General features: G+C 40.5%; 1 protein-coding gene across 1 annotated transcript in view; it reads left to right on the plus strand.

Moving 5' to 3' along the window:
• TMCC3 (transmembrane and coiled-coil domain family 3) overlaps positions 1-27,279 on the plus strand; it is a gene marked incomplete at both ends in the record, with an annotated part of 49,505 nt that extends 22,226 nt beyond the window's left edge. The window contains 3 exons of the mRNA XM_080627153.1: positions 21,672-22,570; positions 24,061-24,196; positions 26,977-27,279. Of these exons, the coding sequence (XP_080483279.1) occupies positions 21,672-22,570; positions 24,061-24,196; positions 26,977-27,279 (1,338 nt within the window). The remainder of the gene's footprint in view (positions 1-21,671; positions 22,571-24,060; positions 24,197-26,976) is intronic.
• Between the last annotated feature and the right edge of the window lie 505 nt (positions 27,280-27,784).

Here is a 27,784-nt window from a genome sequence, read left to right on the forward strand (position 1 = left end):
TCATAAAAAAAATTAACAAATGTTGCTTTTTTTGGTATGGATTGTTGTGTAGTATCTTAGCAAGTGTTCAGTGTTTCACAGCCCATCTACGCTTTGTGCACTTTTATTTAAATATAAATTTTGACTTCTATTAAATGTTGGTCTTTGCTGCATGGAAAGCTTGATGTTGCAGTAACTTTTTAGCTTGGCTTCAGGTTGTGCTTTGTTATTTAGCTATTTTGCATAGGCACTTGCCATTCTCTGACTAGTTGATGGAAATCTCTTTAATGAGTATATTTAATAGAGAGGGGGAAAAAAACCCAGCCAAACAGTAGAGTTTTAAATTAACATGAAGTGCTCAAGCATAACAGTTAAAGTTGGAACCAACAGCTTGGAGTTCTTAAGTGGGGAAAATATGCACAGGGAGTATCAACAGTGACAGACTCCTGATTGCAAACTAGAGTGCAGTCACCTCTTTAGCGGTGAATTATTTAGGTATATAAGCCAATTTCAGCCTACCATGATTTTAGAGGTAACTAGATGGCATTACCTGTGTTATGCATTTACTAAAGAGGTAAGAACAGTGTATGGAAATAGGGGTCTGCCTGAAGTCTGTTTAAGCACTCTGGCTTGCATACAGTACCATTTTTCAAGTTAATCCTGTTAAGCAGTGATGGATGTAGCTTTTTTGTAAGCTCCATTCAGGTCATGGCTGGTGGGAACATGACAGCACAGTTGCTTTTTTAAAGGGAGAGATGTGTGGCTCAGACCCTGCTGATTAATCATGTACTGAAAGATTCATCCAAAATACAGTTTTACAGGGATAGGATAAAAATGAGACTCAACATGTTTCATGGAAATACTGCAGCGTAAGCGAGCTGCTGCGGAACTGAGGAAAGGAGTCTGCTGGACACCTTGAGTATTCTCTGCCGTCTTGGTGAACTGCCTGGGAGCCTGAATTTGAGGTGTGAAATCTGATCAAGACTTCTCTGCCTCCGGAGGCAAGTTGGCTCCAGAACTGCAGGGGCTCAGGGAACAAGTTCCCTGCTGCAGAATGACAAGAGCAAGCCCAAGAGCACAAGGCAACACACCAGCATGCCCTCATGCAGTGGCAGCACATTTCTTCAGAACACTGCTGTGGTGTGAGGCCAGCTTTTCCCTTTCTGGGGCATGTCCTCACTGCCCCGCTGTCTTTTGTGTTTGCTCCATGAATCTCAGGATCCAGTAGCCAGAGATCTTCAGGAGGGACAGAGTAATGCCACTGTGGTAGCCATCAGTGTGGTGACTGAGGTGTCCTCATTGAGCTTGAGCATGTCTTAAGCTGAAGAGAACTCAACTGTTCCTTGATGAACAATCTTAACTGGTAAGCCTCCAGGCTGTTTCTTTCTCCATGCCTGTTGCTGAAGGCGCAACACAATTCGTCTTTGGTGAAATACTTTTCCCCTATTTATTTTTGCGATGAAGTCATGATACATTTTGCACCTGCATGAATTTCCCTGGCACTATCAGTGCCCTGTTAGTGGACTGTTATGAAGTCACTGCAAAGAAATTCCTGGAGAATGAGGGAATAAACTCTTCAGGAAAATGTATTTTAAAGAATGTGAAATAACAGGAAAACGATTTTTGGGAAATGACTGGCTAAGTGCATATCACTTAAAACACTGACATTTGCCTTAATACAAAGTCTTCAGACTACCCATGTTAGTCCTCTTGTAGGTTGTTTAGAACCACAGCTCCATTTCAATCAGACAGAATTGCTTTTGAAGTATTATTTACCATCCTTCCAATCTTTGGGTTGTGCCATTTGAGTGGCACAGAAGAGAGACAAAAATACGTTCATAATTCTTTTCAAGCTCTGTGGCACCTGTATAATGAATTTATTAATTGCTGTAAGTTTAAGAAAAAAGATTAGCTAACAAAAAAATTGAAAGTATGTTTTGTAGTGCAATTGCAATCATCCCTCCCTCATGCAGTATTTACACTGGTGTATAATGGTAGGTTTTAAAGTGGGTATCATTTTTGCTTGACAGGCAAGTGGCAGCCTGGCCAGCCTCATGAGTAAATTAAGGCTGATGATAATGTTGTATTTAAGCTTTCAACATTAGCCTATGTTTGCTTGTTTTGTGGTTTATATATGATCCCTTTCATGCTTTTTTGTGCTTCTGAGAAGTGAAGGCATGTACACAAGAGACTAGAGAGGAGAAAGTTTCATTCAGGTACAAGCAGGCTGATGGGGAAGGCTGACTGTCAGAGCTTGTTACATGGCTTAGAACTGTTTGTTCTGCCTTCATGTTGGTTCTTATTTCTGCCGCTGCCTTGTATTGCTGCTGTTAACTGTTAGAGTTAAAGCTGCTGTTGCTTTCCTTTGTGAAGTTATGTAAGCTCTAGAGAATCTGTACGTCTGAGAAGGTACCTTTTGAGATACTGAAAATGACCTACTAGAAGATTGCATTTGGATAGTGAGATTTTCTTCAAATTTCCTAATGTGAGTGGGCACTGATATGATTTACAAGAAGTTGTACCAGTAATGACAAATTATACGTTTCTGTTCTAGATGTTATAAAGCTAGATCCCTTTAAGACCCCTTGGCTCAGAGATGAGCACAATCTAAACTGAGTTGGGAAGCTTTGGGGAGTGCGTAGAACCTGCAGGAATTCTGGGTGATGGGAAGTACCTACCTGTTACAGGATATGTAGATAGAAAAGCAGGGGGAAACCAGTGATGTGGAACGAACTGGGAACCAAAGAGCTCAAGGAAAAAGTACATGGAGGTAAAGGAATGGTGGCAAACAGTCAGGGGAAAAACCTGAGCTCATGTGAGGCAGAAACTCACATGAGCTGCTTCTCACACAAATGAGAACTCCTGAACTTGTGCTTAACTGGTGAGCTGTGATTTGAAGCAAAGTTCTTGTATGTGGCATCCTCCCATCCTCCAGGATCAGCAGAACAGTTGCTGCGGTGTCCTCCTTGAGCTTAATGCTTAGAAAAATTCCAGCCCTTACTGCTTCGCTCAAAATAGTGACGGATTCAGCTTTCATCTGCCAAAACTGCTACCATCATCATTTATGGATGCCAGCCATGCCGTGGATGAGATAGAAGACAGAAGAGCCTAGATTATTCTTTGGAGGTAGCAGAATGACTGTACAAGGTGTCAGATGGCTGTGGTATCAGGCTGAGGATGAAATTTCACCTGAGGTAGCTGCAGCAGCTTTGTAGCATCAAAATGTAAGCACAGATGAAGTGTCTGTGGTTGTCAAAGACACACTTTGTTTACTTTTGGCACAACGGGAGTCCTTGAATACTTCAACAATGAAAGCATTTGTGACACTTGATCTGTGGGTGGGAGATCACAAAATTTTCATAGTACAGATATGTGCTGAGCACGTTCAGGAGGCAAGACTGACCAAAAGGGAAATAAATAGATCATGTTTTAATACTTAGAACTCATGATTAGGTTGAAAGAACAATGTGGTAGTGAGTTTGTTCTTTTCATCTCTGGCCTGCATTGCCCACCAGTGTGTCTGAGTGCCTTGGCAGTAGGGGGAAAGGCAAATTCCTATGGAACAGATCATTGAGTGCAGCTGGCATGGCTGTCTCAATGCAAATTGTGACATAGTTTGTTACTATGGCTTCTCTTGAAATTAGTAGAGATTTTCTAATATTTGCCCTTTTGCAGGTCTGAAATACTGCTCAGGTCACTGGAGCAGCTGACCAAAGGCAGGTAACTAGAACTACCGGAAGTACCACTACCATAACTTTCAATTCTACTGTTAACACTGTGAACTCTTCACACAGTGATCATAAAAGCAGAATGCCCCAACTCTGAAAATTTTACTCTAAGACTATTTTGACCTTGCTAGACTTGCTTACTGCATGGGATATTGGCAGGCTGAGAGACTATAGGTAGTGATTTCATGTATGCTCACATATAGCAGTCTCTTACGAGACCAGTTAGTGCACCTACTGAATCAGTTAGATTTTTCTTTAGTTACGCTGTGAGATCTGGTCTGGCAGCAAGATAACTACTCGTAGTTGAGTCTCGGCATTCTGGGCTGTAACAAAACTTCTCTGATCGGATTAAAATTTACGCAGTGCCTACAGGGTTGTTGCTGTGTGTAATGAAACTTCTGGAACAATGATTTTTTTTTCCAGGAAGTATTTCCAAGAAGATTCCTTTCCCTACAGGCAGTAGTAAAATTGTAAGAAAACTTGTGATCAGTTCTGACACAAGTTTCAACCCTTATGCATTAGGCAATCAAGTATCACTATTTTGTGAGATTTTAAACAAAGTAGCACCTTCTCTTGTCTGTTACCTCATGTGACCCAGAGCCATCTAGAGAACTAAGCATTGTTAAAATGGTATTTATTTTTAGTTACGCCACCTCATAAGTGTCTTCAGTTATTCAGTCTGCTCTTGCCTAGTCCCAGCTCTGCACATGAAATAAGGATGCCTGCACTGCATTGTGCATGAATCTTTTAAAACCTGCATTGTAAAGTCAGTACCAGAAACTAAACATGACCTTCATCACAGTAAGAGTGAAGCAGCTTCTCAATAAAGCATTAAATAAATGCCAAAGAGTTGTTTTTACTAGCCTATTTGAAACAACTTTAAATGTGGTTAAGAGTTGTTACATGGATATACTACACTATAGTGGCCCCAGTATGTGTAGCTAAGCATCTGAAAACATTTGAACATACAGCTGCTTTTATTTTGGTGGATCTTCGGCTGTCATCTAGCAGACAGCTCTACCAGACTTTTCCAGTAATTTTTATCTTTTGTTTTCAGGCTCTATGAGTATGGTTAAATGACACAAAGGAACATAACACCTGGTGCATTTATTTCTGTACTGACCTTTATAACACTCTTCTTAAAGCAGTAAATGAATGGGAAAGATAGATAATCAAAAGCAAATAAAATCCCTACAGACCAAATAGGTTGAATAATTAACTGCGTCACTTTATTCCATGAAGTTAAAATGACACAGTGTTGTTTGGTTAGTACCAGAATCATATGCACAGACAGACTTTTTAAATCTTAATTTGGAGAGAAGATCAGTTGAAGAAGTGACTTGTTATTTGCTGTTTCAGGTGGGGGGGCAGAATTCCCCGCTTCATGCTTACAGGCCTTCAGCCTCTGCAAATCACTGCGACTCATTAACCTTTCCAAGGCATTTAATGAATATTTGCGAATCTCCAAGCTTCCTGCTGAGCTGATGCAGAATATAAGCCTTCCAGGCCACCTTGAGTTGCCAAAATGTTAGGTATTTTTACTTTTAGTGTACTACCTCCCCCCTTCCCCCGCTTTGTTTTATTATAAGCAGTGTTAAGTCTACAGAAGCTAATTTTTAGAGTATATTGCTGTCCAAACTCATTGGTAGCAAGTACTTTTCTCAGCTTTGGAAAATAGTTGGTAATCAGGAGGCAAAATCCAAACTGAAGCTAGGTTGGTGCATGTTACTCTCCTGTGTACAGAAAGTGTCACCTCTAACCCGTTTCTTCCACTTGCTTGCTTGCAGGCAGTCTGCTTTGACTGTGATATATGTACCAGGAACTAGGGGGCATGAGCTAAAGTCGTTCCCGTTGCAGTCTGCACTATGATTTCTTGGACAACTCTGTATTCCTCTGAATTCAAAGTTATATCAGCAAAAGCTTCTTGACATAGCAGCAAATACAAATTGTTCTGGGAAGGGACTCTGAAATCTAATATAACCACTATCCATGTGGCTCTGAAATTTTTGGCTTTGCCCGTAGTTGTGAAACCTGGATGTATGTTGTGGAATTTTCTGTGAGGTAATAGGTAAAAGCATTCCTTAAAAGTAACACAATTGAAATCAAGACATGACAGACTTGATGAATGAGCAAAGAGCAGTAGTTGAAAGGAGGAGCAGGACTTAGTTGAGAACTGTCGGCACCATTGAATTGTGAAAGAGCTATGGTGCAATTTTTGTGCTTCAACTTGTCAAGTAACTGACTACAGAAAGAGTGAGTATTTGTCAATCTGCTGCTTTAGGAAGAATATCTAGAAAATATTTTTTTCAACACATAACACAGTATAGAATGTTGTGTGGAAGCTGTAATCAGTCTTAGCGTCATTGGGCTGATCCCACAGGAGGCATATTTTGGAGGTTTAATAGTGGATATAGAGCTTCATCTGCCTGTTGACACCACTAAACATCTGATTTATAGATGGCAGTTCATGCAGGTTAAATTACTCTAGGGACATCACCAAATGAGCAAGAAGGGGAAAAAAGACAGGTTTCCAATGTCTTGATCTTTTAAAATGAGTACTGTGGTTTGGGTTTTGTTTTGCTTTTCCACTTGCAAAGGTATAAGGTCTCTTGTGTCAAATGTCAGACTGTTTCCTATGGGATTCCGGAGCCTGTAACCAAGCAGAGCTCCCTGCTCGGGTACAGAACTCTGTCTCAGTGCAGTGCCAGTAATGTCGCTGGACTCCAAGGACAGCACAACTCTTGTCTGCTTCCTTTCCCACTGAGCTCAGTTTTGTTCCTTTCTGTGCTGTCGCTATGACTGAATATGGTAATGTGTTTATAAATCTTTTACACTCAAGCCAACATGTGATAAAGCATATCCTTTTACACTGAGTAGAAACTTAAGGGGGGAGGGGGGGGAACAACCAGAATTTATTTAGGAAGTTCAAAGGAGAGGGAGGCAGGTGAGGAACAGAATTGGTTGCTGCTTCATTTCTAATCGAATGTTATTAGTGAATAGGCTGCTAGCATCTCCACAACTCTAAAAATAGAAAAATCTAATAGGAGTTTAATATGTAGGAACTAGCATTTAAACAGAATCAGCAACTAACATTTATGTTTATGGGCTTTTGAGAAACCCTCTGTGTTTAGCTTAAGTGTAAGCTGAGCACATGCCATTTTAAATGCTCTGAATTAAGATCACAAGCTGCCTTAAAAAGACCATCAAGCTTATTGCAGTGTTTTATGGTGTAATAAAATTATATGGAGAAGGAAGCTAGGGAAACACATGACTGAACTTCAGTATCCTGCTTTAAATGGTTCTGTTGTGCTGTAACGGCCAAAGAAGGTGGGGAACAAACTTGAATTGGGGCAGTCTGTAACTTCATACAAAAATGTTACAATAGATCATGGAATACCAGGTTGGAAAGGCCCTCAAGGATCATCTGGTCCAACCTTTCCTGGCAAAGCATGACCTAGACTAGATGTCTCAGCACCCCGTCCAGCTGAATCTTAGAAGTGTCCAACACTGGGGAATCTACCTGGGATAATCTCTGGGGAGAGTATTCCCGTGACTGACTGTTTGCATTGTGAAAAATTTTCCTCTTGTGTCTAATTGGAATCTCCCCAGGAATAGCTTGTGCCCATCACCCCTTGTCTTGTCCACGTGACTCCTTTTGAAAAGGGAGTCTCCATCTTCTTTGTAGCCAGCCTTTAAATAATGGAACATGGTGATGACGTCTCCCCTGAGCCTTCTTTCCTGAAGGCTGAGCAAACCCAGTTCTCTCAATCTTTCCTTGTATGGCAGGCTACCCAGCCCTTGGATCATCTTTGTGGCCCTTCCCTGAACCCTTTTCAGCCTGTCCACATCTTTTTTTGTATAGTGGGGACCAAAACTGAACACACAATTCCAGGTGTGACCTGACAAGAGCAGAGTAGAGTGTGAAAATGGGATGAGTGCAATTGGTTGACTATGGCAATGCCTTGAAAGAGGCTCTTCCAATTCTCCGTGGTTTGGTAAGGGAGGCAGGGACTTTCAGTAAACTAAAAAGTAACTCTTAAAAAAAGCTCTCAAGCATCTTCTATTGTTTTCATACACTTGGTAGAGAAGTTGCTTGGTGAACTCTGTGACTCAGTTCCTGGAATATGTAAGTCATAGATGGCGAGTGTTTGTGTGACAACTCAGCCAAACAGAAAAGCAATGGCCTGTGCTCTTGTTTCAGGAGTGCTGTCCTTCTCCGGCTATATGGCTTATGGCTATATAAGAATCTGAAATATCTATTTGCATAATTAAGTTTTTGTTAGATACAATGTGAATAACTTCCATTACCATCTCTGCTTAGACAATATAGGTAGCTTTATATTCCTTTGTAGCATGTGAAGCTTGCCAGCAATGCTGGAAATGATTCTTGGGTAAAACAGAATTCTGTACTAATGCCTAGCTTGAAAATTATTTCTTTATCATATGCATTTATAGCAGTTAACTTACCTATCACTATAGAGTGTATAATGGACACTACTGAGAATGTAGCAAAATCCATTCTCTTAAGATTGTGTTTTATTAATTAAGCAATATCATCAGTTGTTGTGACAAGTATCCATCCAAATTGAAATGTACGGGTTCCATAAAGTCATGTGCTTCGGAGTTCACAGTATCCAGAACAAACACTTGCTGTTTGTGTGGTATAATATCAATCATCACTATTATGTTAAAAAGACAGATTGTTCTGGGATAGTCTGAATTTCTTGTATCTCCTTCTATAAGACTCTTAAGAAAAATTAATGTCAAAAATTAGCATTTTCTATAAATTCTGGCAATTATTGCACCAGGTAAAATATAACCCAGATAAAAAAAAAACATTGTTAAACTTATTTCAGATTAAAACATGAAGTTACAAATATTCAAAGATCAAAAGCAAGAAGAGGAAGGATACAACTGAAAAGAAAAATGTATAAACATGGAGCATGAATAAATACATAACTGTCAGTGTAGGTTGTATTTCTGTAGCAAACTATAATGGTTTTTATATATGAAGTTGGTTGTATTACAATATTCTGATGTCATTTAAGTTTCCTCTTCCAAAAAGTCTCTGCTTGATCAGCCAGTTGTCCTCATTGATAGGAGTCAACAGGTTTGCCTGTTTTGTCTTTAGAGTCTAAGTTACAGTGAGTACGGTGTCTGGCCATATAAGCTTCTTGGTAAAGCAAACCTCTCTGACCTTTAAGCATGTTCCAACAAACATTATTTGAATAATAACTTTACCCAAGAGACATTCTTCAGGACAGTTGTACAGTGCTAGTATTGCCCTGTTCAATTAAATAAATCCCTCTGACATCATCACATCCTTCTGGAGGGCTGGGACAAAACACCCAGCATACCCTTAATGATGCTGAGATCCAAACTAAATTGTGACTTCAAAAACATTATAAATGCCTTAACCCCCTCTCTCCTGCTAGACAGAGTTTTAACAAAAATAAAACACCTGAAACGCCTTAAATAGGAAGGACAGGGGCCTGTGACACTTGGGGTCACTGCTGCATAGGAGCAGGCTTTTTAGCCCTGGTAGTTCTTGACTAGATCTGTGCCACACTGAGCACAATTTTGCATAAACATATTAAAGTGGCAAAGAAGTTGCATAAAGTTGGTCTATCGTGTTTTACCAACCTTCTCAATTACAGTATCTAAGATTAGGTGTTTTAATTTCACTGTATTTAAGGGACTTTTAGATTAACAACATAGTATTAGCAGATTCAGAAAGATCATCTTCAAAGCAGTTTTTTCTACTGAATCTGTTCAAGGCAATTTAATGTTTTGTGCAACCGCACAGTTTCTGAGCAGTTTCCAGTATTCTGTTAAAAGTCACTACTGTTTCTTGCCTGTGATTCTCATCTTCCAGTTCTACATTTGGGAATGTTTTTTGTGTTGAATGGCAGAGAGAAAGGAGTGGGTTTTTTTGTTTGGGTTTGTTTTGGTTTGGTTTTGTATTTAGTTTACAAGCACTGAATTTGTGACTAAATTTTGCGCATAGTACACATTCTCCTCTGTATTTAAGCTACATGAAGAGATGTTCATGAAATGTACCCTGCCATTGGAGTAAAAGGCAATGAGCTTTGTAATGAGCCTTTAGTGTCAGCAGGAGTTCATTCTGCGGTAGTTCATTCCAGCCTTGACATTTTAATTCTGGCCAGAGATAAATGTATTTTCAGTTTGCAGACATCTCTGAAAGGAAAAGTCTGCTTTTATTTGCCAGTACTACCCTGGCAATATAAAACTGTTACTACTCAAGCTTGTTCAGAATGAATCACAGAATCAGAATGGTTTGGATTGTAAGGGACCTTAAAACTCATTCAGTTCCAACCCCCCTGCCATAGGCAGGGACACTTTCCACTAGAGAAGGTTGCTGAAAGCCCCATCCAATGTGGCCTTGAACACTGCCAGGGATGGGGCTGCCACAGCTTCTCTGGGCAACCTGTGCCAGTGCCTCACTGCCCTCATAGTAAAGAACTTCTTTGTAATGCCTAATCTAAACCTACCCTCTTTCAGTTTAAATCCATTCCCCCTTGTTCTATCACTGCTTGCCCTTGTAAAAACTCGCTCTCTGGATTTCTTTTAGGTCCCTTTAGGTATTGGAAGACTCTTACAAGGTCTCCCCAGAGCCTTCTCTTTTCCAGGCTGAACAAGCCCAACTCTCTCAGCCTGTCTTTGTAGGAGAGGTGCCTGGCCCTCGTTTCCCACCCCCCAGAGCTTTATCCCATGGTACTCTACCAGGCAGATGCCTGAAGAGCCCAGAATCTGCTCTCCCAAAGCCCAGGGTAGGGAGCTTGCTGTGCGCACCCCTTGCTGCCGTAAGGATTTTCAACTCAACTATTTTGTGGTCACTGCAGTCAAGGCTGCCCCAGAGCTTCATATTCCCCACCAGCCTGTGGTTGTTGGTGAGAACAAGTTCCAGCATAGCACTTCTCCTCCTTGGCTCTCCTATCACTTGGAGAAGGAAGAGATCATCAACACATTCCAGGAACCTCCTGGATTGCTTATGCCCTGCTGTGTCGTTCCTCCAACAGATACCGGGGTGGTTGAAGTCCCCCGTGAGGACCAAGGCTGTATGTATGTGATTTTTTTTTTTTTTTTTTTTTTTGTGGACTTGGACTTGCTCATAATAATAATTTCATGTATATTTTTTAAAGATATCTAAAAGCATATTTTTATATGTGCGCATTTTATAAACCAGAAGATAGTAAGCATACATGTAATAGTTGAAGATACTTCATCCAGAATAAGGAGAACCGTTACAGTTGCTTTGGAAGAGTTGATTCTCATTATTTGAGTTCCCATTATTCGTAAATGGGAAGCATCACCTGTGACCCAGTTTAGTAGCACAGTCACAGCAGCAGACACCTTTGTGCCACTATATTTTTACTTTTCAAAATAATGTTTATATGAACTGGGGGGGTCAGTGTTCCATTTTCTTCCAGTAGGAAAATAGGCAGGGTCCTGCCTGAGCAGGAAACTCATGGTTTATATTGAACCCTTCAGTGAAAAGAAAGGAAAAGATTTTTGGTGTTTTAAAACGAAACATGAATCAGAAAATGCTTTAAAATGCAGTAGTTGTGGTCATCAGGAGGGAGGCAGAGGGTTAAATTGATTGGAAATTCGGAGAATTTTGACACATACTGCACTGCAATTAAGGTGTTTTCTCCAGAGTTTATTCAGAACAGTGTTAATCAGTTAGGTATAGTAGCTTAAAATGCCATTATTGCAGTAGGGGTTTTGAATAACAAATGACCTGTAAAATAATGTATCTGTGTGATTCCAGTTTTAGTTGTCCTCATCTTGCATAATGAAATATGGTTTTGTTAATAAAAACAAATTATTTTTTTATTTTATTTTTTTATTATTACTGTTATTATTATTATTTCTTTCAGTATATGTAGATCATGAAGTATGGCCAAACTCTGGATTTCTGGTGGCCCAGTGTCCCTGCAGTTCTCTGCCTTTGGTCTTATTTCTGGTGTTGAGTACAAATACAAGCCTTAGATATCAGATGTGGAACAAAAGTATGCACACATGTGTAACGTGGCAAATAGTGAAACTTTGTGTATATAATAAGCTTTAAAAAATGAAGTTGTGGAGAGAGGTACTACAAAGAGGTAAATAAAATACTTTTCAAAATGGAGCTCCTTTCCTGAGGAGCAGCCTGAAGTGTAAGGATAGGAGTGCAGAGGAGGAGAGGTGAAAGAGAGACCTTGTAGTGTTCAGCACGCTTCCAAGTTCAAACAGCTTGGTTTGTTGGCTGCTGATACCTGGCAGGAGGGCTACTGGGCATTGAACTTAATGGACAAGCAAAGCTTAGAGCTCCTTAAATCTAAAAGTTAGAGAGATGGAGGAATATCAAGTATGTGTGAAGTGTTCCTAAAGAGGGATCAAAGCCACAGCTCTAAGCCTTCTAGTAGTTCCCATAATAGTGAGAAATGACATTTAAGCTGCTTATTAGGCAGCCTGTGGTTGTTATTTGCATAATGTAGTAAAGCAGACCTTATCTTCTGATTAGGCCTTTCTATCGTAAAATGAACTAAAAGACCTGTGTGTGGCAGAGCTGCTGATGTAAGAGAAACTTATTTTTGAGATTTCACTTTATCAGTGGAGATAAGGGGAAGGAAAAGGGAAGAAGTAAGTGCAGGCTCCTTGGAGTAAGTGACTTGGTTCACATAGAGGACAAGATGTAATTGTTTATATGCTCTGGATGTGCTGCCACAGTATTAAAGCAAGTGAAAAGATCTTGTGTGATGGAGCTATTGTTCTCTTGTTTATAAATGAAAGTTTTGCGATGGTTAAAACAAACAAAACCCCCACGTCTTGGGTCTTTTGCCTACGATGACCAGTTTGTCTGGATCTGGAGTGTTTTATCTTTGAACGGTGGTACCTGCAAAATTCCCTGCTGCTGTAAAGTCTTAATGTTCCTCCTACAAAAGGGATTTTATGTAAGTGTTGCCACAACATATGCAAATGTTGGGTTGTGGCCTTAATTTTTCTAGATCTGTAAATCATATATTTAAAATTGCCTTAATGTTGTTTATATTTTGGGGAAGGAGGACTCGGTTGGTTGTTGACTAGTAAGTTAGATGTGTGTAACTGAGGGCAAGAAACCTTGTAATATTCCCTGTGAGTCTCTTGTATGACTGTACAGTTCCAGGAGCTGGGATTTCAAGAGATGCTTAGGCAATCCAAAGAATAGTGAAATTAAGAGTTGACTGTGCAACTCATAATAACCAGGTGGAGGGAGCAGGTGACCTGTTGTGGCTTTGTCAACATGGAACAGGTAATTAGCGATGTGAGGTTAGACAATGGAGTGATAAAAAAGAAAGCACACTCTAAATCACAAGTGGTGGGAAAGCAGAAGTTATCTGCTATAACTGTGAGAAGTGGTTAGTCATAGCAGGGACATGGCTGGCTTTTTATCAAATTCTCATTCATAGGAAAGGATTTAATAAATAAAAATCTATAGCAGTTGGGTTTGCAGAGTGTCTCACAGGATTCTGGAAAATTTTGTTCTTGCGTCTGAGCATCTTTTTCTAAAGAAAGGTTATTATTGAGTGGGAGGGGGGAGAAAATGCATGGAAACTGTGGAGAGGAAAGGAGCACTTCTTGAAAACACTAAAAGTGAGTTGAACAATCAGTCGACAGGAAGAGATACAGAATGTCTTGCATCACTCTTCAAAGACATGCCACCCCCACACTGATTCATAGTGGCTGTGTTATGAGGGATGTGTGTCAGGTCAAAGGCACTCTTCTCCCCAGGCTCCTCAGAAGCACTTCACGATGGAATCCCCTGCGTAGAACCTATGGCTCGCAAGAATTTCCTCCTATTGCGATGGAAACCTGAGACAGAAGGAACATACACGTAAAAGTAACATTTTTATGTAAGAAGCTAGGAGAGAGTATTTGAATGACTGTTTAATTAATGGCACGCACTTGAAGAGTGGGACTGATCTGAAGCTTCCAACCCTTGGGATTCTGTGATTCTGTGAAGCAAAATAGTTAACAGTCGGGTGTGGAACCTATCTCTTGCCCACTGTTAAGAAACTTAAGCATGGTAGATCTGAGTGTTAGTTCATCACTCTCTTGTTTTCTCTGGCCAGGACAGTGATGTTTCTGGTTTTACATGACTGACGACTGCTGGACAGTAAATGGGAAGCAGCTCACTTACTTACATAAAGGCCTGTTGAAGTTTGCAGTGTCTAGGCACAGAAGTTGTTTGTATTGGAACTGGTTTACTCATGTCAGTTTTATGCTGTGGGAAAATCTGGAACGGGACTGAGTGCAAGTCATGACACGAGAGACTTTTCAGTGGATGTTGTTGGATTTTGAAGGAGCTGGCATTGGAAGTGAAGCAGAAAACTGCCTCTTCCCCCTATTGTTCTCTTCTTCCATTGTTAGTCTGATCTGGAATAGTGCCATATCTAGAGACGTATTTACACACAAGCAGTGATCTACCTAATTTGGCCTTAGTTCAGTCCTTTAATTAGAAATCAGATAAAAGGTTGTTTCTAGGATACTCCTACTTTGAACTGGGGCAAAACAACGTTGATGTGAACTTGACTGTTTGGGTTACAGCTTATACTTGTCTACTTAGCATCAGCCAAATTAAGAGTAAAAGCTGTCGTTATAGTAACACCAGAGCTTACATGTAGATGCTTTCTTTGAGTTGATTTCTACAGAGTTTGTTTTAAAGCATTTTTTTTCCTGCTTAAACTGAATTTACAAGCACATCTCCATCTTTCTCAAGGTGCCGATGCTCACAGTCGCAGCTCTGTGTCGCTAACAAAAAGAAATAGGATGGAGGGAAGGGAAAGATAGGAGATCAAACTGGCCCTGAGAAGGAGTGGGTGCTATATCTGAAGTCTTGCCTAAGTTGCTTAGTATAACAACTGAGTTTTCCTAAGTATGAGAACATGTTGGTAAGTGTCCAAAGCTAGTCTGCCTCTGTATGATGCCTTACTCATGAAATGGCCTTGAAGCTCCCCTGCCTTTGAATACTGAAGAGGAGATACCTGCCAAAGGGTATCTGGGATTATCTTTGGCTACCATCTGGAATGGTAGCCAAATCTGGCTACACCCTGATGTGTGTTAGTGAGACACCTTACAGCTTTACTGTTTGCCCTTTTGATAGGTGATAGAGGAACTGTTGATGGTAAAAGAACAATATTCTGTGTTAGTTGATTCCATCAGCATTTGCCAGGTGGTCTCAGACAAATCACTTGTGCTGGATCTCTGGTTTCCCTGGTAAAAAAATAGAAGCAGTCTCCCTCCATTCCTGTATTTTCAACCCTCTGCATGATTATTAGTACAATGTTCTCTGTAGGTACTTCTCGATATTAATATTAAGTGGCTCTTCAAAAAAACCATGGGCAGAAAGTGTTTTGCTGTAACATACTGTACAGCAGTTTGGGGGGGCTGGTTTTATATAGCTTAAGGTCTTTTATGATAATTAAGCACTATTTTAAGCATCCCATGAAGGACTTTTCTACTATGGATTGTAGAAGGAGCAGCAAATGTGAAAGAGGCAGTAAAACTCTCCCCACATTTCTGCTTTGGAATATACTGGAAAAATAACAAAAGCTCCTCTACGTGTTCTTTTACCCATTGTATGTGTTCATTTTACCCTGTGCCTCTAGTGAATGTATACTTGTTGACAAAAAGAGAATTACTTCTGGTTATTTTTGTTGCTATTGCTAAACCCTAAAAGCTTTAAAGCTGCCTTAATCCTATCTTATATGTTTCTTATGGGATCCTTTTCCTAAACTCTAATCAGATACCCCTCTAAAAGTCTTGCAAGATAGACTTAAATTGTCATTATATGTTTCTGTTTAGCTTGCCCAGTTGCGACTGGGGATGGTAATGAGGCTGTTTGGGAAAGATAGAGAAATAAAATGAACCACCTTTAAGCCGCTTGATTAAGTAGATCACTTTGTGTCTTTACACTTCTGTTAGTGAGGCAACCCAGAGATGTGTGCTTTCTGGAGACTGATCCATATTTGCAGTCAAGTGACTGTCTTGCAAATGCTTTTCCTCTCTGCTTCTTTCAGCCACTTCTTGAAAGAGTATGAAAAAAAAAATTGATGCAATAGGCAATAGAGTTCAGTTTGACACCTAAACACAGGTGGCTGAGCTCTAGTTTGTTGGTGGAGAGCCATTGATGCAGTCAGTGGAACACAGGGAGTGATTCATCTGAGCAGCCAAGATGTGGGCTTGAGAGTGAGTTGCATGCTCTCTAACCTCTATTCACTACCAATTTATTTTTCCCAAATGGATCCCACATAGGATCTTTGGGGAAGAAATAACCTTCTACGTCTGCTTTACATTTTGCAGCCAGAGGCTATAATGGTCAATCTGCACAGGCTGTTAAGCATGATGTTCTCACCGTTCCGGAGTTCCTGTCCATGTGGAACCCCTTTCTATCAGTCTTACCAGGGGCATTTGGGCCCATGGGTCCTTCCATGCTCTGGGCTCATTGTTAGCGTGGCCTGCAGATCTCAGCTTTGGGTTGCTTTTGCAGACAGTAAGTGAGACAATACGTAGATTGTTATGATGCCAATAAAATCCCAATCCTTGCTTCTGTGATTGGGTTTTCAAAGTGCTATTGTGTGCTGAGTGCTTCTTTATGAATGGCAAATTGCCTTTTACGGAGCTCTCCACTTACTGTTGAAGATGGAAAGTGTACCTGCCTATTCATGTGTAATGAAGGGTACCTAGCAGTGTGCCTGTGTTCGTTGAACCAAGCAGTTACTCTGCTATCCCTTTGGAAGCACTGGATTTTGGCTTGGGATGGGCTGCATGATGAGCCTGGCCACACAGTCAGGGATCTGCTTGGCTCCTTGGAAAGAGGGGGCTGGGGCAGAAGGAAGTTGCTTGGCCTCTAAGAGGTACCTATCTAGTAGTCTGTGGTGTCTGGCTGTGATGCAGGCAGGGAGCCTGAATTGCTGCACTCCCAAATCACTGTTCTTAAAAGCTAGTCTTCAAGCAGCACAAACATTACAATTAGTTCTCAACTGGGTTTTAGCAAAGTGTATACCACAAAATGCAGTGATCTGAGAAAGTTGGGGCTGTTCAGCCTGGAGAAGAGAAGGCTGCATGGAGACCTTATAGGAGCCTTCCAGTATCTGAAAGGGGCCTACAAGGGTGCTGGAGAGGGACTCTTCACTAGGGACTGTAGTGATAGAAGGGGTAACGGGTTCAAACTTAAACAGGGGAAGTTTAGATTGGATATAAGGAAGAAATTCTTTACTGAGAGGGTGGTGAGGCACTGGAATGGGTTGCCCAGGAGGCTGTGAATGCTCCATCCTTGGCGGTGTTCAAGGCCAGGTTGGATGAGGCCTTGGGTGACATGGTTTAGTGTGAGGTGTCCCTGCCCATGGCAGGGGGGCTGGAACTAGATGATCTTAAGGTCCTTTCCAACCCTAACTATTCTATGATTCTGTGATCTCTCCAAGCCACAGATTTCTTCTTCTAAGCTAACACAAGCTAAGGCTATTCCAGTTATCACATGCAGATTGGTTTTTTTATTCTGGTTTTCCTAGAAGCCAGATCCTGTGCCTGTCTCTCATATTTCCTCAGACCCTGGGCTAGTGCTTCATCTTCCTTGTGTTACCACTTGTCTCAAGACTGCATCCTCTCATCTATTGCTAATTCCCAGCTCCCTATTAATTGTTATTGTCACAGGAGAGATGTAGGATGATTCCATACTTCTTTCTTTAAGTGCTTCTTCCTCAAAAAAATATGGCTGGTCTCATTTTGGCCATTGAGGCCACCACTCTGTGTGTATATATATCTATAGCTATATCTATATATAGCTATATATATCTATAGCTATATCTGTCTTTGGCAACCACAATGAAAATATTTAAAATAAATATATATATTAAAAAATCAATCAAGTTCTTTATTATCTTGGTGCCCTTTTCAGGTGCTGGTGACCCAGGAGTAACAAAGAACAATGGCGTGGGTGGCATTCATCATCTCTCCCTAAATAGCTGGAAGAGCAGTCCCATAGTTTGAAGGTGATGTGTGTTCAGTCTCGTGCATGTGGGAGGATTTAAATCCACATCACAGGAGAGTGCACCTGTCCCTGCAGAGTGAGGCAGCATCTCAGACTCCTACTGACAGTTTTCTGCTCTGTATAAGGAACTGGGCATTCAATACAGCAGAAAGTGCATGCCATGCTTAAAGTGCTTCAGGAAGGAGTGCTAGTTGGGAACACAGAGAGCAATTCTCATCTCAGAATGAGAAATTGCAGCAAGGAGGATTTGGGGGTGGATTTGAAGTTTGACCTCTGGTGCAGTAGTATTAGTGTTGAGCTGTAAAGCAATCACAAATGGATCTTTGCACAAGTGTTCTACGTCATCAAGGTAGAAGACAGGTGATAGGCCACTTGTCTAGAGATACCCGCGTCCTTCAGTGTCTGCTTGCTTAAAAAACATGCCCAAACATCCAAATAAACAACGCCTCCCCTCCAAAAAAAAACAACCCCAAACAAAGGAAACAACAAAAACAAAGGAAACAACAAACTGTAAACAAAAACAAAATGCAAAACCAAACCAAAGCCCAAACCACAACAAATGCATTACATGAGCATATATAAGATTTCAGTAGCCTCTCTTGCTTGACCCAACCTTGCAGCATGATGGCAAGAGGACACCTGCCATTTTTGCCAAATACAGTCAGACAGAGGAATGTGTTGGATATTTTTCTCTACCCTTGGTGGACTCTTCATCCAGTAAGCTAAAAAGCCTACTCCTAGCAGTGTTTTGGGAACTTAAACACAATTCTTCTCTAAACTTCACTGAATTTGCACTGACCTGATGACTGGTCTTACTCATTTCAGAAGCAGATTTGCCATATGCTAATTGATTTCCTCAGCTCCAAAACCAATGTGGCTTTCAGCAGATGTATTCCTTCAATGCTATTGTTCTATTTATCTCTATTGCTGTTGTGACGTTGAAGTTCCAGGACGGCATGGGATGCATGATGATGATAGAGCTTGCTGAACGCTAGAGACTCTAGTGAGGGAGAGGACATAAGGGACAAGGGATCTGGTTTGGGCTTGTATCCAATTATTAAAATACATTTTTAGACTATTTTGTACTAAGGAAGTAAACACTTAATGCTGTGTAAAGGTTAGAGACAGACTCGCCCATTCTTGGAAGTATGTGCAGCTTCTCCTGAATGACATCAGTGATGGATCTGTCTTGTGTGTATATGGAATTCTTTGATTTATTACAGCATAATTTTGTGCCAAAGCTTATTCAGAAATGTCTTGGGTTCTTTCAGGAAACTATTGTTAAATACCAAGCTTTTTTTCTTTACTCAATTTGTCCAGACACAGTAAATCCATTTAAAGAAGTATTTGCAATATGGGGTACAGATCTGGTATCTAAGCTTTTCAGCTCTTTGCTTTGACTGCTTTTTTTTTGTTTTTTGAGCTTGAAAAGACACAAGTCCTATGTCAAACTATTTTTGCTTATATTAAATGCGTGTTTTAGCTACCACAACAGTATTATGCATGTTATCGCTTTAATAAATGATATGTAAAAGCTCTTTTTTTCCTATTAGTTATATTTCTAAGACTAAAAAAATAAATATAAGAAAACAAGGAAGATAGTTTTGACACTTGTGACTTTTTTCACTCTTTTAATTAGGTATCACCCTGAATATAGAACACCATCCATGTGTGTCAGATCTGTGCAAATACTAAAATGAGATATCAATAAAGTAGACTTTCTGTGAAGCACATATGGCTGATAATACAACATCATATACAATTTGTATGCATTTGTAAAGATTACTTGCACCTCTTTTTAATAGTTAGGCCTATGGCTCCATTGATTATTTTTAACAAACTGGTTAAGTGCAGAGCTATTAGGCCATAGCACTGGTTTAAGCCTTGGAATAGATAGAGGTCACCATGAACCAGTATTCTCCCCAAGGAATTGTCACCTCCAGAACTCTTTAGTTTGCTTTTTGCAAGTGTCCATTTTGATTAAAGGCTGGTGAATGTGAATTTTTATGTTGCCTGCTTTCCATCCTGAGTAGTGCAGTAGCAAAAACAAGCAAACAAACTACAGAGTACTGTAATCCTCAGTAATATAAGAATATAAGGATAAGAATATAAAGTAGGAGTAGAGGTGATCTTGTCTCTGAAATGGTCAAGTACAGATTCAATTTTATGGATGTATTACCCCCTCTGTGTTTGTAAGCCAGCATGATAGACATGGAGTGAGAAGAGCTCTCTTGATCAATATGCGCAGTATGTGTGTCATTAACAGTTGGATACCGTGTCTGGTTCATGAGCCTGTATTTTAAGGGCAACATACAAATGCTGGAGAGAATTTCCAGGAGGGCCACCAAAACTATACCAGGATAGGAAAACCAACCTTACAGCAGTGCTTAATGATGTTTTTATAGGTGTTTTTAACAAGAAAAAGATCACTGGACATGTATGTGCGGGCAGGTCGTGCTGAAAGATCTTCAGTATTACAGACAGTAAGAAACACTGTAGTTGGAAATCAAACTTTTAACATATTACCTCGAGCATTTTAAAGCAGAGAGTAGTGAAAGCATTTCTGAAATGCTTTCACTGAAAGCCACTTTGATACAGCTTCTGTCTTGCCTCTGCATGGTCTTGCCTGAACAATTGTGTTAGTTCCCTCTGGTGTCAAAGCCCTGAGAACCCATTCTGGCTAGAGCATCTGTTAAGCAGTCTCTATAGACGTGATGCTGTGGCAGCTTTAATGACATGTGCTGTCTTTGTCACAGAGGCTAGCACAAGATGGTAATAGGGATGAAGCTATTTTGGTTGGATCACTCTTGTCTCATGCTTCCTCTGTGGCTTTGACTTTATATAATAAATACTTTTAATGTTTTGTTTCAGACTATCTTGCCTTTCTGTTGAGAAAGACAATCTGTTCTGTTTGTGTGGTGACCAAGTTCCCTGCTTGGTTTTGTTACATTTCCTGAGAGCATGGTGAAGGTATACAGATCTTATACTTGAGTGAAAGCATATATGCTGTATATGTGTATATATGCTGTATATGTGTATATATGCTGTATATGTGTATATATGCTATATATGTGTATATATGCTATATATGTGTATATATGCTATATATGTGTATATATGCTATATATACACACACTCTTTGCTGTTGAAAGCATATATAGTATATATGCTATATATGTGTATATATGCTATATATATACACACACACACACTTTGCTGTTAAAACAGACTGAGCCACAGCAGACCAAGTTGTTGAGTATCGTTATCAAGCATGGAAAGTCAACTGTGAGCCAGTTCTTTCACTGTGGTCTCTGCACTAAAAACCAGCAGCTGGTTCCTGCTGAAGCATGCAGTAAATTTCCAAGAACTTTCAGCTGCTTGTGCAAAAACTTTAAATTGTGTGGGGGAGTGGAATGGGAGGAGCATGTATCAAAAAAGGACTTTAATCTGGTAAAATATACTGAACAGTATAACACTGCTGTAGAGGGAAAACTCTGTTCACATCTCTTATCGGTGTTAGATTTCTGAGAGAGGTATGCAGCGATTATCAGTCAGGATCTGCTTGAAGCTCTCAATGATAAACAATATATTTAGTAACCTTTTCTAACCAGGTGTTGTTCTGATTTTGTGAGTAAAAGTAATGATCCTGAAATGATTCTGAAAAATTATTCTGAAAAACTATATACTGGAATGCTTTGCACTCTTAATTCATCTCACTGCTTTCTTACTAGAGACAGGCAGTTCCTTAGGCCATTCATCAACCTAGAGAAGTCAAGCAAAACACTGCTTGATTTCAAAGAAAAGTTCATTCTGTTTTGCTGCTATCAGCTCCTTTATATTGTGCACTTGTTACAATTACACGTGGGAAAAGGAAACTGAAAGTTGGATTTAAAGAAGTAAAATTCAAATTCTTTTTTCTTTTTCTCTCTCAGGTGGAAAGACATGACATGAATACCCTGAGTTTACCGCTTCATATCCGCCGTGGAGGCTCTGACACTAACCTGAACTTTGATGTACCAGATGGGGTCCTGGAGTTTCACAAAGTTAAACTCAGTGCAGATAGCTTGAAACAGAAAATCCTCAAGGTTACAGAACAAATCAAAGTTGAGCAAACAGCTCGAGATGGCAATGTGGCTGAGTATTTGAAACTGGTAAATAGTGCAGACAAGCAACAGGCTGGGCGCATTAGGCAAGTCTTTGAGAAAAAGAACCAGAAGTCTGCCCACTCCATCGCCCAGCTGCAGAAGAAATTGGAACAGTATCACAAAAAGCTTAAGGATATTGAACAAAATGGGTCTTCCAAAACTACTAAGGATACTTCCAAGGATAACTTGAAAGATATTCAGCATGGCAAGTCTCGTACCTCTGGGCACGGAACAGAGAGCAGCAAGTCGGGTGTGCCAGGTGTGTCTTTGACACCACCTGTCTTTGTTTTCAGCAAGTCCAGAGAGTTTGCAAACCTGATCCGAAACAAATTTGGTAGCGCAGACAACATTGCTCATCTCAAAAACACCTTGGATGAATTTCGGCCAGAAACAAGTTCCAGAACATACGGGGGCAGTGCCACTATTGTTGCCAAACCAAAATATGTTAGTGACGATGAATGCTCGAGTGGGACCTCTGGCTCAGCAGACAGTAATGGGAATACTTCCTTTGGTCCTGCTGTGGCAAGTACTCTAGACAGCCAAGGAAAGCTTTCCATGATTTTGGAGGAAATAAGAGAAATCAAGGAGACACAGTCCCAATTAGCTGATGATATAGAAAATTTAAAAACGCAATTTAAAAGAGACTATGGCTTTATTTCTCAGATGTTACAAGAGGAAAGATATAGGTATTTTTTTTTTTTAACTGCTCTCTTGAAATGACTTTTGAATGAGTATAGAAGCTGTTTGGAAAGTGTAAATGTGGCATGTGCTTGTGTGTGTGATATTTCAGAAGCAAGAGGAAAAAATAATTCCAATCAATATCTGGTACCAAAATATTCCACTCCTTCCAATAACTGAAAATACATGTAGAACGTTAATATTTCCTATCAAATGATGTGGTAGCTCTTTGCCTTTTGTTGAAGGCTTGTCAGAAAATTCTCTCATCTGACATACTGCATTATATGAATATCACATATAAGATACCAACTGATTTGAAACTGGTGGAAGGATTCTAATCTACTGGGCCTTGAAAATTGCTAATCAGCCTACAGTATAGCAGAGCTGACTTAGAGCTGATAAGTGTAGCCTTCAGTCCTGCTTACCTCTCCAGACAATTCTCAGAAGCATTGCTATCATGGATGCAATGTCACTTTGTACTGTGGTGTAACACAGCTGTGAAATGTGATTTTAAGTGCTGTAGCGCAACCCCTTCTTGCATTTGTTACTTGGTAGTTAATTCCTTTATCATCTGCTGTGGGAAGCGAGGGATGTTCTGCAGAGGGCTTGCACCTCCTGTACCTATATCCCATTTGTCATATCGCTTGTTAAAGTAAGTGTTGACACCTGAAGTCTTTACTACACTAATGTGCAAACAGTATGAAATGCAATATTTAACATTTGCCTTGTTTACAGTTCTTGAAATAGAAGGAAAGGCCGGATATCAGGTGGTAACATGGAGGAGGAGAGAACAGAGCAAATGGTCTACTGGACTTGGGACTGGGCTTCAGGAGAAGGCAGAGCAGCCTTTTCTGGCAGCTCGCTGCCATTGATATCTCAAGCCTCCTGCCACCAGTGCTTCCATAGCTAGACAAATTTGCCTGCATCATTTTTGTGACAACCACATTGTTTGCCTGTTTGTGTGTTAAATCAAGTTACAAATTCACACAAAACCCCCAATTCTAGTTTCCTGATTTAGTTGAACTGGCTTACTGCACACAGATGTGAGAGAGCAGGCAGCACACATGAATGGCAGGACCTTGCAGTTGTGAGGGGATCCAGGGAATGTATTTTTTCCTTTCACTACTTGTGAGCTGTTAACTGGCTCAAGCTCACTTATGACACATATCTTCTTGTCTAAATGAAGAGTGAGAAGTGGAAAAATGTGAGTTGGATGTCCTTAGGCACTGTTTATCGTTCATATAATTTGCCAATGACATACAAATATTTGCTTTTTAACATCCACTGCCAGCAAGAAATGCTCAAAAAAGGCTTTCAGTTTGCTGAATAAATGCCTATGGAGAGTTTCCAAAGTTCTAACTGATTTCTCTGTGCTCTGTAATGCCAGTCAGATGAATCCATAGTACACAGAAATTAGCTTTTAGAATGTGTAATTGTTTTCATGATTAAGCATTACTTGAATAGAAGGCACTAAATTTAGACCTTTTCTCCTAATAAGATACGAAAGATTGGAGGACCAGTTAAATGACCTCACTGATCTACATCAACATGAGACAGCAAACTTGAAACAAGAGCTAGCCAGCATAGAGGAGAAAGTGGCCTATCAGGCATACGAGCGATCACGGGATGTTCAGGTACTTGGTTTTCCTTATAATAAACTTGTAAGATTTTGCACAAATCTTGTACTGTGAAACACTTGCATCTCTCTACATCTTTGTATTTAAGGAATCTGGGGAAACATTTAAGCTCATGTTTTGTCTGTTTTAAGTTGAAAATCTAGCACATTTAAATTGGTGACAGTCTCCACTTGTTTCAATGGATTTAGAATTTTATCTGCTGGAATGGATGCTGTAGCCTAGGTAGACTTGTGGACAAAGAATGGCCTGGTTTAATTTCTTGCACCTGAGGAGGAAGGAATTGAATCTCCTTGTATTGTATAAAATGCCACATTTGGTCATGTCCTAACACAAACCTCTTGCTCAGGCGTTCTCCTGTATGTAGTCATATCACTGGCAAGGTTTATTATAAATTGAGTTTTAGGTCAAAAGAGAGCTAATTGATAAATAAATTTGTAGAATTGCCAGTTGTAATTTAAGACTTTCTGTGGTCACAAGAGTTCCTGTAATCAAAGCTGTAGGGTGTGTACATCTCAGTAAGCGGCTGTAGTCATGCCTGGCTTCAATTAAAAGCCAGTAATAATGTCTACAGTTTGTCCTGACAGCATGTAGTTACAGACTTGATTACTTGTATACAATATAAGCATTTATATAATGCATAATGGTTCTGTGCAAAGTCTGAGCAGGTGGTAAAAACTGGTGAAAACATTAGTTTGCCTTACCTTGGGTTTAAATTCACTGACTACTGAGGAATGCTCAAAGGCTGTCGTTGTATTGGGTCAGATGGTAAAAAACCCCAAATGAACCCTGTCTTGTACCCCCCTACACTCCCGTTTTTCAGTGTAGAGAGCGCAGGCAGCAGGACAATCAAACTGTTTCCTGATCGGTGCGAGAGTTAGGAAACTCCCGGGAACAGAGTGGGAAAGGACGGTACTGAATCTAAGCATATCATAGGTTACTTTGTAGGTTTAAAGAAGACAGGTGTTTCGTGCAGGACTCCTGTGAAGGTATCCTGAGGATGTGAAAACTGAATGAGACCAGAGTTCTTGAGCAGAAGGGCTATGAAATGGTTGCTAGCTCATTAGCAGAACCCTGCAGGGGTGTCAGACACTTTTAAAACTGATTGAATTGCTACACCAATGCAGCCTTGTTTCTTTTAACTCTGTATAGGTGGGCCTGTTTAAACCTGTCTTGTTAGGGGTTTGCAAATAGGCTAAAATGGAGGAAAAGCATTTTAATTGTGGATATTTTAAGTAACAACCTACCTTTGGGGAGTGCTCTGTCCTGAAGGGATGGACAGATTGTTTTTAAAACATTTGCTCCACCACTCAGTGCAGAACTGCAGGGAGTAGATTTATGTAGCATGAGATGATTTGAGAGTAACTTACGGTCAGAGTAGAAGAAAGAAGAAGGGAAGTTCTTTAGTGTGTAATGGACAGCATGCATGAACTGTAAGGGACTTTGTGCCACCCATTAAGAACTATCTTCTGTATTATCACTAATTCTTGGACCAGTGAAAGGAAGCAGTCTTTCATGAGGTGCTGTGCCACATGCTTGGTGCTGACTTTGGTGCCAGGCTGGTCACATGGTACGGCAGTTCAATGATAACTCTGTGCAGTGGTTTTGTTTGTCTAGTTTCACACAAAAGGTTAGGTTGAATCAGCTTCTTACTGCGTGACCAGGTTAACACCCCTGGAGTGCAAAGAAAATGTCTGGAGTTTGAGAATGGGGAAGGAAGTTGGGATGCTAGAGCATGATTTTTCCCTTTTACATGGTGGTAAATGTTTGTCAAGTTCATGGTGCCCAAATCACAAACTCAGCAAAAAGTGGCATTTTGGCAAGTACATGGAACAGTCAGAAATTTTTCCCTGTTTCACTTTGTGAGGGCTTAAATGTGGCTTAGTGTCTTGGGAAGCATTTTACTCGAAGACCATTTTTAGTCCACACTCAAGCAGAAGAGAGGTCTGCTTTCTTTAGGACAAAACGTATGACTTTTAAGTGGATTATGTCACATGAGAGAGAGAATACCTTTAAGTATTGCTACAGATTTCTTCACTGCCTCAGCTGCCCACTTGGGGTGTGGATTAATGAGCCTTCATGCTGACAGGTGGTAAGCTGTAACTGAGAAATGCCCCATCCCTGGAAGTGTTCAAGGCCAGGCTGGATGGAGATTTGAGCAACCTGGTCTAGTGGAAGGTGTCCCTGCCCATGGCAGGGGGGTTGGAACTAGATGATCTTTAAGGTCCCTTCCAACCCAAATCATTCTGTGATTCTGTGACTCATCTCAGCACTGTACTATGGGTGGCTTTGAGAGGAAAAGTATTGTAGACCAGAGAGGTGGTGTAAATCAAATGCTACGTGTTGCAAAGTAGATTAATTAGTATCACAGCAAGCCTGTACTACCCTAACATCTTCTATAGCATATAGGAAGAAACTTACTTTGCTGTTTTAATATCGTGAAAGTTGCCATGGCAACGGCTTTCCTAGTGCTTCATCACATCAGCATACGCAGAAAACATCAGTCATGAACATTACACTTCTGATACTTTTTCTCAAGCATGAAAAATGTAAAAACTACATTTTGGAGAGTGTTGTCAGACTTGCTTATGCCTGAGCAGGCAGTGATACACGTGCAGATAGAGATGTGCATTCATTTTCTTTAGAAAAGTTGGTGGTTCATTCAAATGTTAGGAGTCTGTAATAAATTAACACTTCTATCTGCTGGGTGGCTCTGCAGCTAAAACATGAAAGTGGTGTATAGAATTCCAGCTGCCCTAATTCTTGTTCTCTGTCTCCAGGAAGCCTTGGAATCGTGCCAGACCCGGGTCTCCAAACTGGAGCTCCATCAGCAAGAGCAGCAAGCACAGCAGTCTGAAACTGTTAATGCCAAAGTGCTCCTGGGGAAATGTATCAACGTGATCCTGGCCTTCATGACTGTCATCTTGGTGTGCGTTTCTACCATTGCGAAGTTCATTGCTCCGATGATGAAGAGCCGCTTTCACATCATCTGCACTTTTTTTGCGGTGACGCTGCTGGCAATATTTTGTAAAAACTGGGATCATATCATCTGTGCCATAGAAAGGATGATCATACCGAGATGAAGCTGATGGCCTGGCTGCTTTCCTTTTTTTTTTTGTTACTGCTCTCCTTGCTGTTTTGTAAGTGCTGTGTGTATACAAATTATTTTTGTCAGTTTCAGTGTGCAGACTGGAGGGAGAAAGCTACAAAGGCTCCTGGACTTTGAAGTGTAAATACATAAACACATACGTGTTGGCAGTCTGTTGCCCGTTCAATCTGATTGTGTCTAACTGGCTGTGTCTGTGACCAACTGCTTGCTCATATCAGTCTCCTGCCTTAATCCAATGGGTTTTCTGCTTTGCAAAACCACACCCACAAAAGATGGTGTGATGCTCCACCAAGGGATCCAGGCAACTGCAAAGTGTCAGGCATGCTTTTTGCCAGGCTGGAGTGCAGAGAGAGTGATCAGGAGGGAGTGCACCACAATGTGTGTTATCAGCCCTGTTAGATTAATAAGTTAATTTTCTCTCTGAATCCAACTAGAATGATAAGCCAAATGACAGTCACATGTGTTAACAGTTCTTGATT

Source organism: Psittacula echo, assembly GCF_963264785.1.
Source record: "Psittacula echo genome assembly, chromosome: 1".
NCBI classification, from domain to species: domain Eukaryota; kingdom Metazoa; phylum Chordata; class Aves; order Psittaciformes; family Psittacidae; genus Psittacula; species Psittacula echo.